At 37.9% G+C, this 14,041-nt stretch overlaps 1 protein-coding gene across 1 annotated transcript in view; it reads right to left on the bottom strand.

Annotated features, from left to right (window-relative positions):
- Positions 1-325: 325 nt before the first annotated feature.
- The window catches only part of stim2b (stromal interaction molecule 2b), a 33,349-nt gene continuing 19,633 nt past the window's right edge, over positions 326-14,041 (bottom strand). Inside the window, exons 3-12 of the mRNA XM_079470308.1 lie at positions 11,682-11,793; positions 9,722-9,833; positions 8,848-8,963; positions 7,778-7,955; positions 7,480-7,657; positions 6,972-7,133; positions 5,848-5,948; positions 5,483-5,721; positions 4,960-5,140; positions 326-4,652 (exon numbers count right to left, since the gene is read on the bottom strand). Of these exons, the coding sequence (XP_079326434.1) occupies positions 4,130-4,652; positions 4,960-5,140; positions 5,483-5,721; positions 5,848-5,948; positions 6,972-7,133; positions 7,480-7,657; positions 7,778-7,955; positions 8,848-8,963; positions 9,722-9,833; positions 11,682-11,793 (1,902 nt within the window). The 3' untranslated portion in view covers positions 326-4,129. The remainder of the gene's footprint in view (positions 4,653-4,959; positions 5,141-5,482; positions 5,722-5,847; positions 5,949-6,971; positions 7,134-7,479; positions 7,658-7,777; positions 7,956-8,847; positions 8,964-9,721; positions 9,834-11,681; positions 11,794-14,041) is intronic.

The following is a 14,041-nucleotide window of genomic DNA, read 5'->3' as shown; positions in this document are numbered from 1 at the left end:
GATTTTCCAAGTAAACTAAAAATGATATAGTTTTTAATAAGTACATAAATACATGGTGTGCACTGCCTCCGCAGCCCAACAGCATGCAGTTGAAGTTCATTATATGGATAAGAACCCTGGAAAGCTTTCCTCATAAACCTGAAATAGTTTCGGCAGACGAAAAATAAACACATGGGCCTGTATTACATGTGGGTGAGTGAAGTATCATGAAATTTTCATTTTAAAGTGAACTGTTCCTTTAAGTGTCAACTCACCATACATTCAAGTGTGTACAAGTATCTTGAGATAAAATACTATAAATAAATCACAGACACTTTTTAAGGGATTGCACAGATGAGACTTTTGCCTCAATTATTTATTTATTTGATCTACAGTATACAAATATTCACACAATAATCAACTCAATCATCTCTACACTCATATCTTGATGTCAGCCACTATACACACCATATTTGTGTATGCATATACCCTTCATCTTTGTGTCACCACACAAAATGCTGAGTGAATGAGTTTTGAGACACAATTTAGGCACCACTGTCTCCATTTCCTCTCTGGCACTGGACTTGCACTTCAAAAAAGGTGCAAAATGATTTGCCAAAATAGAATCAGTTTAGTCAGTGCCATGTTTGGGATGATTCGTATGAGGTTTTATGATCACAGTGATGGTAACACCCTTGAAACAGGGCACTCAGTCCACAAGAGAGGGATTTTGGGTATCTGCACATCATATATATTTCTCCTCAGAAAAAAAGTCTTTCCTCAGATGCCCTTAAGAAATCACATTTCTACAATTAAATAATCTCTATTAAACATAATCATGAAAAACTAAAATAAAAATATATTTCAGAGAATAAATGTGGTGAGCATGGTAGATGCATCAAATTGTATTTTTCTGGCATTGATATAAATTTGTTGCTGTTTCGACGCATCTTTACAAATATTCTCCTTCATCTAACTAATATAACTTACTTTTATGCCGCCAAATGCGACTCTTTCCAGATAAGGAAAGCAGTAGTGCAACAACCTTTAGCAGGATAATTCAGTAGCACTTTCCACACAGCAGTTAGTCATGACGCCTTATATACTCAACGACAACTGGACAAAATACTATTAAAATACAACTTTACTGTATGCAGCTTTTGTCTTTTTTAGTTAATGTTGACATCAAACTTTAAAGGATATTTCAAAATGAATGAAATAATGACATTTTTTGAACATGTATTTTATGATCTTTTGTTTTAATTCACTCTTTTACCATTTATTTGTGTTCATTATTTTACTGTGTAGGCGTTCTGACGTGCTACTTCATGTTAAGTGTTACCATTTTTTCTTAAAGGAAATTTGTCGTCAAGTACAGGAGAACTGTTGGCAGTAAACGGAAAGTGAAGAAACTGAAAGCCTGTATTTCCCCCTGTGCCCTTGAAAGGAAGAGATTTCAGATGATTTTCACACTATAGGGCAAACCTTCATGAATCACAAAAAAAACAAAAAAATTAAACACTGTGCCCGCGATAATGCAGCGATATTATGGAAACTATTTGGTACAGTATAGTTTAGAGTTCAAAAAGAATAGCTCAGGTCCAAAATTCTGAGTTTATTTACTGCAGTTAGTTTTTCATAGAAAGCAGAAATTTGTTTGTTTATTTATTTATTTAACTCCTGTCATAAGACATCAGTTGAAAGTAACCAGGATCTGTCAAGCATAGCCATTGCTAGTCTCTTTTTATGAGATGAAGTGTCTATTTCTCAGACACTCCATCTCTGAGAAATGTTATTTCTCTACCAAAACACAACCAGTCCAAATGTAGTACTGAATATACTGTAGTGAAGAGTTTTTATCGGGTCTGGTTTAACTTTAAAATATAGAAGTTAAAATTCCTTCTATAGATTTTTTTGAATTGCTGTTAATTAATGACAAACAAAAATGATAAAACGGTCAAATGAAATATGTCACATCAGGAAGTTTCCCGTTCCTGCATTTGTGCATTCCACTTTCAGAGTGAATAATAATAACAGTATTTGATTTTTTAGGTGAAATATTCCTTTACGTTTTTTTACTAGAATCACAATGCTGGGCTATTTTTATAGATATATATATATAATATTAATAGATGTCACATTAGAGCGCTCGTATACATGTCTGCCATTTTGTAACGGTCCACTGATGTCACTCATAGTTTAAATTACCACAAAGCTGGTAATTTACAGCCATGGCTGTAAAATCCACGTGGATTTAAATTTCAGAAAAAATGGGATGCTCTTTAATTGTTGTCATGTGTTAGTTTAGCAAATATAAAGTTTGAGTTAACACAAAAGTAAATACGTTGTCATAATCATACATGCGTTTGACTATAGTTGCAAACGCCCAGTCAGAATGCTCTTGAGTGTTCACAGACGGGCTTTGCAAGGTTGCCAGATTTTTGAAACAACATCAATCAACATACCTAATGTCCCTAATCCAAATAACAGAATTTTCAGAATCATTTCAAGAACGACGGCTAAATATCAAAATCCTTCTATTTTTAAACTGCGCAAAAAAACATCCCGCGGCGACGGTTAAAAACATAGACCGTATAAAATATGGACAACTTTTCCCGTTCACTTCCATTGTAGAATAAGGAAGCCGATGAGTCAGAGATATGGCCAATGCCATTAACGTCAATTGGAAGCTAACGGTCGGCGCGCATGGGCTAAACGGGTTGTCCCAATTCTCCCGATTAATCATGGGTGTGCTTTGGGCACAATGTGTAGTAAACCAATCAGAGTCTCATCTTCCATTCCCTTTAAGAGCCAGTTGCGTTTGTGCCATGGCGGATTCGCTATTTACACGGCGGAATTTGCAAGAGTAAAGACCAGACGCTTCACCAGTGAGGAAATGCATCTGTTAATGCGCGAGGTTAAAGCACAGAAGCAGATCATCTACAGGACAAGTCGATGTTTTATCTTTATGAACACAATAATAATCTTTTACATTGTTTACATAATTTTTAATATTTGCCATGTTTGTGTGTTGCTGCGCGTCCCTCTGTGTGTAATAAGAAGAATGAACGAGCACTGTCCAGCACGCTGCACGGTGTAGACCAGCACGCTCATGGCCGCACAAATGGTTCAAATGAATTTGCAATTTAAACGACGTGGTGCAGGCCGGGAAAATGTGAACTGCGTCTGGCTGAAACTGTCCGCGCCAACCTTATTCGAAAAACGACAGAAAACATCTTTGAAAAATATATTTGAAGTATAATTGGATTTTATAGTTCTGCTATGGCTCCTGTCCCATTTGTTTACATGGAGAGAGGGGTTTATGACATATACTGCAGCCAGCCACCAGGGGGCTTTTTCAGGACATGTGAGGCACACCCAATTTTAAGTAGCCCAATTCCACGGGAAAACCGCAGATTTGGCAAGACAGATCGACTCGCTTCGTTCCAATATGGCAGACGACCTACATATAACGAAACGGTTGTTAATGTGGCATCTAGTTATATATATATATGAATTATTTTCAACGGTTACTTCATGATCCCTTCATAATGTTGGACTGAACAGAGAAAAGAAACTCCACTTAAGACAGTGAAGAGGCCATCCATGTGTCCCAATTCGCATACAATCCACGCAAAATAGTATTTCAAAGAGTTGGTATCTTCCAAATTGTTGAATGTTGAAATGATTCTTAACATACCCTAATGGTCTACTGAAGAGCAGATCTATGCACAATCTAACGGCTGGTTTTACCCATAAGTCATTGGGAGAGGGAGGAGTTTAGTGAAGCTACACTGAACAGATAAATCAAAATAGTAATGGTTTACTGAATAAATTAATGAAATGATTTAGTGAACATGGAAAAAGAATAATGAATGAAGAAATGCTTAAATGCAAGGATGTACGAGTAGATGAATTGGGACACATGTTCTGCAAAATTCTGGTCATTAAAGGATAATGTGCGAGACAAAAACATCCTAAAAGGATTTCAACCCAGGACTATATCTAGATGGAGCTTCATTTTTTTGTAATAAAAAAATACAAAGAAACTAAAAAATGTTTTGGCTTCTAGTTGAAAACATCCCCCTCGTTTGCTTTGTTTTAAGGCTTCTTTTCCTCTCCATTCTTTCCACTGCTTCTCCACTGTTCCTCACAGCTTTTTGCTTTTCTTAAACAAGCTCTTGATCTTGGAGCGTTTTTTCTCTGCATTATCGCAGGAGTCCTGTGATGAGTGGAGCTGCTTGGGTTCCTTGACAGCTTTGCCTTCTGTGTCGAGTGAGCTAATCGAGGGGTAAAGTCCCTCTGAAGGGGTCCCTCTGGCGGGCAGCTGCCCCAAGCTGTATGACTTTTCCATAATGCCATTATAGGCCGCAACTTTGGTGCCAGGATGAAAGGTCAAACTTTGAGATTCTGGGAGGACAGATCGGGTGAGGTCGGGAGAGCCCTTGTAAACTAAGGAGGAGTCATGTGGAGATGAAGGGGAGGATGAGGATGTGGGTAATGTCTCCAAGGCGGCAGCCTGGGCCTCTTGCGCCAACAGGAGAAATTCCTCACGAGAGATTTTGCGCGGCGGGGTATCCGGGCCTGTAGCACAGGTACTCTGAACGGAGAACTGTTTCCTGCACAAAGAGGAACTGAGCGAGTCCGTATCCGAGTATGTGTCCTGGAGGTCCCTGTATAAAAGAGACGCAAAAAATGATTTATTAAAAAGAAAAATTCAAACACACAATAATAAAATGCATTATAAACATGTCATATGACACATAAACAAGTTATTTATTAAAGAAAGCTTTCAAACAAATGAAATATAGGCTATGCAAGAGATGATTTACACATACAACATTTAAAGCAGTTGTTAAACAATTATATATGACCACTTAATCCTGCTATTGACAGGAATCAAGTATTCCAGAGAGCTGTGAAAAATTAAATAAAGGTACAGGGATATAAATCTATGCAAAAAAGCTGTAGATGTCGCACCCCTTCCTTTCTACAGTGAAGAAGATGTGATCATCGTCTCCCTCGGGTCTGTAAGCCAGCGGGGCCGATGCCATGGATAACAGGTCAGGGTCAGCAGAGAGGGACGAGGGCTGAGACATGAGACTTCTGCGCGAACGACACACACTGCTGTTCCGGGTCAGAGGAGGTCGAATCAGAGGAGCTGTGAGGAAAGATGGATTATTGAAAGCTTTCTCAGTGTACAGTAAATCTTTTATAACCATGACAGTTAATAAAACAATTACAGTATCAATGCATAAGAAAAGTCCTAATTTCTTAAAATCCAAGTTAAAAATATGAAATGAAAATGTTAAAATATCTTGCATGGTAAAAGGTGTATAAAAGACCATTCATACGTTTAGGATCAGCTTTAATTGAACGATCCGAAAAACCTACTGATCTACATTTATATTTAAGCATCTAAAAATGCTTCTACTCTATAAAATTGAGGAGCACAGAAAAGTAAACTAGTTTTCCTCATTTGTCTTTAAACAGAAGAACTTACAGGTGAACTGTGGAATGATCGGGGGCATGTCCTCATCGAGATCGTCCACTCCTCCGGCAATCGGGTAGGGTGGTACAGACATACGTGGCATGACGACCCAGCTGTGGTCGGCATACAGGGAGGCAGTAAGGCTGGACAGCCCAGAGTTATTAACCACCGGAAAGCCGCACAGCTTCTCAATATGATGCCAGCGGTGCAGACGCTCCCGCAAACAAGCCGTGACCTCTGACAGCGATTTTCTATGGAAGAAATAAATGTTGACCACTCTTCGTGTAATGTGGGTGAGCCCTTTGCTTTGTCTTTTATTAGAGCTGTGTGTGTGGTTGGGTGGGTGGTTTGTGAGTGAATGTTTAGTGTGCGCTTACTTAGCCTCCAGTATTTTGTGGTCGACTTCATCGAGCGATGAGCTGTGTGCAACATGGAGGGTACCGAACACAGAGTTCCTCTTCTTCTTGATCTTTTCTGCCTGAAGACCAAAGAAGATAACAACATCATATACACATCATTATTGAATACCTAATTGTAACATTTTCAGAAGAATGCAAAGTTCACCATCATGATGCTAGAGTGATGTGGGTGGATGCAGTTGCTAAGGTGTTCTAAGCATTCCTTACTGCATTGCTATGTGGTTGCTAGGGTGTCAAAGGAGCCCTAAGTACCCATGATATGACAGGGTTAGAGGTTTTAAAAAGGTTTAAGCGATAGCAATAGTGATGTTATGTTAGTAAGCACCTAAAAGTGAAATGTAAACATTATGGGATCTACACATTTAGCGAGCATTTTCTCATCTCTCGCACTGCAGCGACTTCTAATTGTTTTTGCATAACTGCTTGATGACTCGTTCCAGATGCAAATAAAAAAGGCAAAACAAACGACATAGTTAAAAAGTCATTTAACCGCATCATTAGAAATCTAAATTAGAGGGGGAAAGTTTCAGTTTAATTTTGTTAGTCTTCATGAGAGATGTTTGCTTGGGGGACTTAATCTATTCAATACTTCACTTAAAAAAGACATGTATAAAGTAAATATTTTATAAACCCAAGGAGGCGAAAAACACAATACAATGTTAGTCATTTATTCATGCTACTTCCTCAAGCTATGTCTGAAATAGTCCCCTATATATACCATTTCACCATAGAAAAGTTATTGGTTAACATTAAGTAATTTTAATCATTTAAAAAGTCATTTAATATATGTAAACAATTTAATTATGTAAAGAATATTTTTGTCAGTATAAAGTGCAGTTTAAAGAGACATTACTGGACATCTGCACTCATTCAATCCCATGATAAACTGCGATAACAAGTGTACAACTGATGTACACTCGCATCTAGCCGCCAGCCATTCAATTGTAAGGCTTGCACAGAATAATTTTCTACGTCTCTGCACAAAATGATGTCTGCAGCACTTAAGTGAACAAGGGTATAGGGGACAATTTCGGACAAAGCCTTAAAAGAAGTAGACAGAAGCGACAACATCATTCGCTCACCTCGTCCTTTGCGACTGCGAGCTGCAGTTCCGCGTTTTGTTTTTTTATGTTGTAGTACTGCACTTCCACCTCATGTGTGAGCTGTAGCCACATCTGCAGAGATTCCGGCAAGGACCATTCCGTCTGCATTTCTTTCTCCGCTCTCTTCAGTGCCATTCGCACCTGAACATTCCCATCAAACAAGCACTCAAATTAGCACTGTACTGTACACGTTAGATAGAAACTGTGAAAATGCTTCCATCTAGTGGTGTATTTTGAAAAATATAAAAAGGCATTGTTATAAAAAAGCAACAGAAAATCAATAGTACTGGCATTACTATAAATGCATTGTAGATAGAGAGTAATTATCAAATAATTTCTTAAATATTTTTAAGTATTTAATGTACTGTAGTACATACTATTTTTAGATAGACAGCAATTCTGACCACATAATATAATAAGTCTATAAAAAAAATCAGAGAACAACTCAAATCTATAAGATGCTTAGTGTTATTAAATTGGTTCCTACCTGCACTAGTTCCTCCTCTGCATATTTGAGTCTGCTAAGCTCACACTCGGCCCCCTCTCGCAGCTCCTTCAGACGGCTGGCTTCTCTCTTAGCACCGTTGATCTCATCACGCATTTTCTGCTCCAGGTTCTGCTTCTCCACCGCCACCGTCCGATTCTCCTCCTGCGCCTTCTCTAACCTGATTAAACCAGATAGCATCAACTTAAGTCACGTGAAATTGTATGTGTCCCACAATGTACACAATGTCCAGTGTATTGTAAGGTAACAGATATTGAAAGTCTCTCTCTCTCTCTCTTACTGGCTCTGGAGCCCTATGAGGCTCAGTTCGGCATGCTGAAGACTCTCCAGGTCCTTCATCATCTGAGAGATGTGAATTTTAGATGACTTGTTCTGTATATATGCAAACCAGCAGCCTCCCACTCCAATGATGATAGAGATCATTAATATAAAGTCCTTTAGCCAGTTATGATGAGGACCTACAGAAAAAAATACAAGCCAAGAGGGAAAATGTTGTTAGCTGGCTTTATTTGATTTTAGTTCAAGTTAAAGCAAGCATAATCAAAATGTGGTTTGTGTAAATACATCTCGGAAAAGTTCACTCTTACAAACCAGTATGCTGTTATTTCTTTCACTGAATACAAAATATATTTTACAGAATTGAAATGCAACTCAACAATGGATAAAAAAACTTAAATTACCAAAGAAAGAGTATTCTACACAACAAACCAGTCTTCAAATGACAAATTTAACAGATTTTAAATCCAGACCAAACTTTTAAGAGTGTGTTACAGAACACAACCCAATAAAGAATTAAGAGACCGAAATGGACTATTTAGTAAATGAGTTAAAAGGTGAAATTACTATTTAGAGGGTATGTGCTTTGGTAAAATTATAATGTTTGTGAATGACTTCTGCTTACAATATCTAACAATAATGCTTCTATTTGCATTTGTTTGCAGAAAATGAAAACTGGAGGAATGGATCAATTTTTGACAAGTTCAAATTTACTTTTAAGCAATAACAGTTATATTTGTGGATGCATTTCAACAATATTTTGTAATGTGATAACCTCAACTTGTATAACACTTTTCATCTGTCTTGTCATTCTGTGAGTCTTTCAGATTGCTGTTGAGATGACTTTATGTCACTCCTGAGGTTTGATTTTGTTGAAATTCAACAGACAGACACAATACATCTAGAATTTTTTTTTTTTATAATATTTTTTACAGCAATAGTCTATGTTTTGGTGCTTTTCTGGTATTTTGTTGTCTTGGATCTTGACGGGCAAAAGCTGAGGAAGAATTTATCCTCTGGGGAAAGAACCTCAGCATACGAGTTAAGAACAATGAACTAAATACTGGCACTTACGTAGAGGAGGTCCAAAAAGTACTGCGTCCAATGCTTTTAAATTTAATTTCTGTTTATGTCGTTGGTCTAATATCTTTAGCTGCATTGACATAAACGACGGTTCATTGGCCGCTATTCTGTAACAAAAAGCATAAACAGAGCAGGTCAAAGAGCAAGAATGCGAGTCGAAGAAAATCTGTTTGCAGAGACACGGACAACAAGCCTAAAAAGACAGTTTGTGATTCCCCAAACAAACGTCACTTTGAAATGTCAGGGTCAAATGCAGATAAACAGAAGATGGTCTGAGAAATCTTTTGGGGACAAAATGTCTGAGAATATGTCAGAAAAGCAAATCACTAAAAAAGTACAAAATAATCTACTTTAGTTGTAAAATATACTGAAATAGGCGAAAATAAGATGATGTGACTGTGTGTGTGTGTGTGTATGCATGGCAAATTCAAGCTCAGAATGCTAATTTTAAGCACTGCTCGGGTGCTAAAGTCACATGTGCTGCCACACACATACTAGTCATAGCTGCAGGTGAAAGGTGATCTGGTGCTGTGACATCATTTCATGAGTCATGGAGAAGTAACAGTGAGAGGAAACTCAACACTTTCTACAGCTCCCCCACTCGCACATGCACGTCTCCATACACGCACTGACGCACTATCAACACTAGGGGGAGACTCTTTGGTTAAAATGCAGTTTAAATTTCCTTTCTGAAGGTAGTGAATGCACGTTTGCTTATTATGAATGAGTTATATGCATCAAATGTAGTGAAAAGGATGAAGGTTTCAGAAGCAAAGTTGACACGATACCCTATTTAAATTTTCAACCACAGTTTCATATCACTTTGAGGTTCTGTCTCACTTTCACACGTGCAGTGTGGGTTTACCGAGGTAGCGTGTTGCCCTCTACTTTAAAGTCTCTGAAGTTGGTTTCATATTGAGGCAGCTCCACTGACTCCTTCAGCCACTGGACTGAATCTTCTATTGTCCAGTTATGCACTGAGAAAGAAATGGGAGAGAATAAGAGAAGAAGGGGCAGAGAGGACACATGATCTTTGTCTATGAATGGTTATTTTAGAAATGTAAAATCCTTTACATGAACACAACGCCCAATCATAATAAAAATATACAATCTATGAGTCATGAATAGAAGATGATCTTAAAAGCTTGAATTTAACGCGAGTCAATTTTTGTCCTGTATTTACTTTTCTTGACATTAGGTATTGCAACACCTTAGAAATAATTTGCACAAAATACCTAGGCCTGCAACCTAAAAATTGTTGCAAATTTTCACAAATGGACAAACCCAACCTTTGGGTTATAAATTCACCTATGCTGGGTTGTTTAAACCCAAAATTTGTTTAAAAAAATGTTTACTAACCCAACAATATTCTTCTGTTCGATTCCTAATCTTGTTTACATATGGGGACCTGAATTTTGGTCCTTACGGTTTACACGAGTCCCCATGAGTGGGTGTGCATTTAGGTTTCCCCACTGGAATATATGCAAGATTAAGAAATAAAGAAAAACCCATTTTTTTTATTAAGTGAGGACCAGTAAAATGTCCTCACAAGTTGTTATGATAATTCACTGTATTACTGAGGACCTTTGGCCCTCACAAGTATAGCTAAACCTGTACACACACACAGCAAAGTGAATCTGCACAGGTGTTGTACAGGGGGCTACTTAAGATAACAATAAAACGAATGACTTAAATCAGAAATGAAAACCCACTGTAAATCAATATTTAATAATTTGGCTATCAAATTTCTTATACTGAACAACGAATAGCACACGCTCTTATATCTATTCTACAATATAAGTAAATCCCAATGTGATTACATCTCTTAAGGGACTGATGCTGTGAGATGCCATCACTCCGTATTAGTAGCTCAACCGGCAACAAAGAATCTTTGTACAGAGCCATATGTGCAGTCGGGCTACAGTGAAAGCACTATTCACTAATCTTATGATAAAACCCACTGTTTAAGACTACGTAAGTGTATAGCTGCAGACAACAAGCACTGACCTGCTAAATTCAATGTTAGAAGCGAATCAGATTGTGAGCACCCTTAAACAGGGGCACAATAGAGTACCGCAGAGATTACATATTTTTGTAGGCCAACCCCCGAAATTAGCGTCGCACTGGTTCCCTCGCCCGAAAGCCAGTGCAGTTTTCCCATAGAATTTTGGATAAAAATACGATTTATGATTACACGTTTTGTCTATCAATACCATCTTTACAAATAAACACAACATTTGTTATTTTTGAAGCCAAAATACAATCGGCAGAAGTATAAAGCTAACATGAGGCTTCACCACGGTCGTTCAATATCAACGTCTCTACCACCAAACTTCCGACAACTTTTACAAAACTTAAACCACGTTTTTTTAGATTTGTGCCCCGTTGCATTATTTGTGAGATTCCCTGCGAAAGGATGTAGTCGCTTTGGTAGCACCCGCCGTTTTAAGACACAACAAAGCTTTAAAAATCACGACCAGGTGTAGTGAGGTAGGCGGGACGAGAGCCGGGATACGAGACCTCGAATCCCAGCTTTCACCATGCCTACCTCACTACATCAGGTTATAACTGATGCGTTTTATGTCATCGACAAAAAACGTGAAAATATTTTGAGCTTTTGAGAACTACAGACCGTGCCAAAAAATGCTAACTCTCTTCCGGGTTTTGCATACATCCGTCCTCTCTGAGGTACTCTATGGTGGAAGCTACAAACTATATTTTGCACCAATCCAATTTACAAACAGTCCAGATCTTTAGCCACTCCACCACACCATACATATCTAACTTTTCACAAGTTGTAGGTTACTTCCTTTTGCTTTCTTTACCTTCCGAGATTTTCCAGCCCCTCCACAGCTCTTCCACCGTGATGTGCTGGTCCTCTCGATGAAGATTACTGTGTTTATTAGTCTGATGCTGCTTCATGTCCTCTATAATAAACTGGAGGAACAAGACGACATTAATGGCAACATGAAAATTAGTTCATGGCATATCAATAGCTTTTCATGCCCCAGGAAAATAAACCTTCAACCAAATATGTCCTTCAAATAAATGCAGATATTTCATATGCAAAGAGCGATACCTCTATGCATTCTGATTTTAAATGTACATTTATATAGGTTTTATAATAGGTTTATACTTTGTTCTTGTTGACACCTATTTTCTACTTTTTGAGAATAAAATGATTAAGTTAATGTTATAGACAGTGGTGCTTTATTTTAAATATATTAAATAATTGTATTAAACGTAATAAATGTTATAAAATAAAAGTGGCAAACAGTTGATTTGTTCTCTTTATTAAAAACTAATTTAAAAAACGTGACGAATAAGGTAAAAGTTTACTTTACCATTCTATTAAACAATCCATAAAGCCACACAGGTGTAATATAAGTGCTATGACGAATGTCCGCGACTGTAGCCTATACCGTCAGACACAGGTTATATTATCTGAAATCATCTGAAGTCTATTAAGCATTCGCTACGTATATAGAGAATAGTGAATGAGTGAACGAGTAGCTCAAGGGCATCGTTTTGAAAGCTAACCGGAGAAGTTTCAGTCCCAATTAAGAATAAATGCACAGGGAAGAGAGACCAGTGCATTATTCTGTATTTCATTCATTGTGCCCAATAAAAGAAAAGGACGACATACAGATCACAAAAGACATGAAGAAGCATACATTTTCAGTTTTGAACAACTTCATCTTTAGACAGCAGCTGTCTTTACGTTGAGCCTCGAGTTTATGATTTGCAGTATTTGGATCCGCTTTTGGACACAGAAAGTTCCACAAAACAAGTTGAAGTTCTTTGCATGCCCCAGTTCTTGTGTGTTTCTTTATAACAGCTTTTGAACAATTTGAATCGATTTTTAATGCTTCTTGCAACCAACAAAAGTGCCCTACCAGCTCCGTTTAACCTGTTTAAATGCATTGCGTTTAGTTACGCAAATTCTTTCCCAAAAATAAACACAGAAGATATGATGTGACCCGGTCACAGCCAACTAGCGAGGCCCAAGACATCTCAAAAGTCGTGTAGGCTTACTAAGCAACTCACACAGACACACACACTCAGGAATCTGCTGTGCCCTGAAAGAGGACACCAACTTTCAGTAGCTGTAAGGAGGAGAAATTCTTGGGCCTCTTCTCTGAACGCTTCATAAGCACAGGAGCACCTGCCATGACTAGAAACAATCCAAAGCATACGTCACGGCCTCTTTAACAACACAAATACGGAATTAAAAGAATAGACAAACTACTAACAAATAAATGCAGATTGGAGTAAAATAATAAAAAAAAACATCAAATACACAGGCACAAGACATAATTCTGAGAAAACTACTATATAGTAATATGGCAGGGGTCGGCAAATAATATCTGGCCCGCGCCAGCAGCATTATTTTAATTATTTTGCCCGCAGCTGGTTCTGAAATAGACCCGTCACAATCCCGTCTGCAGTGAATTTGCCTTCAAAATAAAAGTACGAGAACGTTTTTGCAGCAACGCAAGCAATTCTAACACAGTCCGGTCAACCACATCTCTCACAACCTTCGAAAAACTACTTAAACCCCCCCAAAAAGTACACTAACCCCCTCTTTTCTTTCAACGGGTAATGCTCTAGCTTTTGTTGAAACTACTAACTGTGTATTAGCATCTATCGTACTATTGCTCTTTTATGACATATCGCATATTTCTCCCTGAATTATTTGTAAGTCGCTTCGGATAAAAGCGTCTGCTAAATGACTTAATGTAAATGTTATATTTTGAAATGAATTGAGAGCTTTTAATTTGAAAAGTTCTGAAAGATATTAAAAGCAGACTGTCGACCGCTAGACACACTTCTAAAATAGACGTCATGAAATATGGGGTGAAGCTTTGAATCTTTTGTTTATAACGCCGGGTCTCAGCACCAACACGTGATGAATAACAAAGCAAATTCAGCTTTTTTTAAGGTGCCATGCTCCGTCTCGTGGTACCTTCGAATATTATATTCTTTGCAAACAGCGACAACTTTTTTGCAGATAAGACACACAAAACTAGGTAGGATGAATGCATAGTTCCATTCCTCTTTGTATGCCCTACTTTCGCTGATAGTGCCATTATCTCTCACCATCTAGCTAGCTTAAATGTTACCATCACTCTGCACACGACGTTATAGCGTACCCTCAACAGGCAAAAAAAAAGTTTAGTACGTG

This window comes from Barbatula barbatula, assembly GCF_947034865.1.
Source record: "Barbatula barbatula genome assembly, chromosome: 1".
NCBI classification, from domain to species: Eukaryota; Metazoa; Chordata; class Actinopteri; order Cypriniformes; family Nemacheilidae; genus Barbatula; species Barbatula barbatula.
This window is presented reverse-complemented; position numbering and strand designations above follow the sequence as displayed.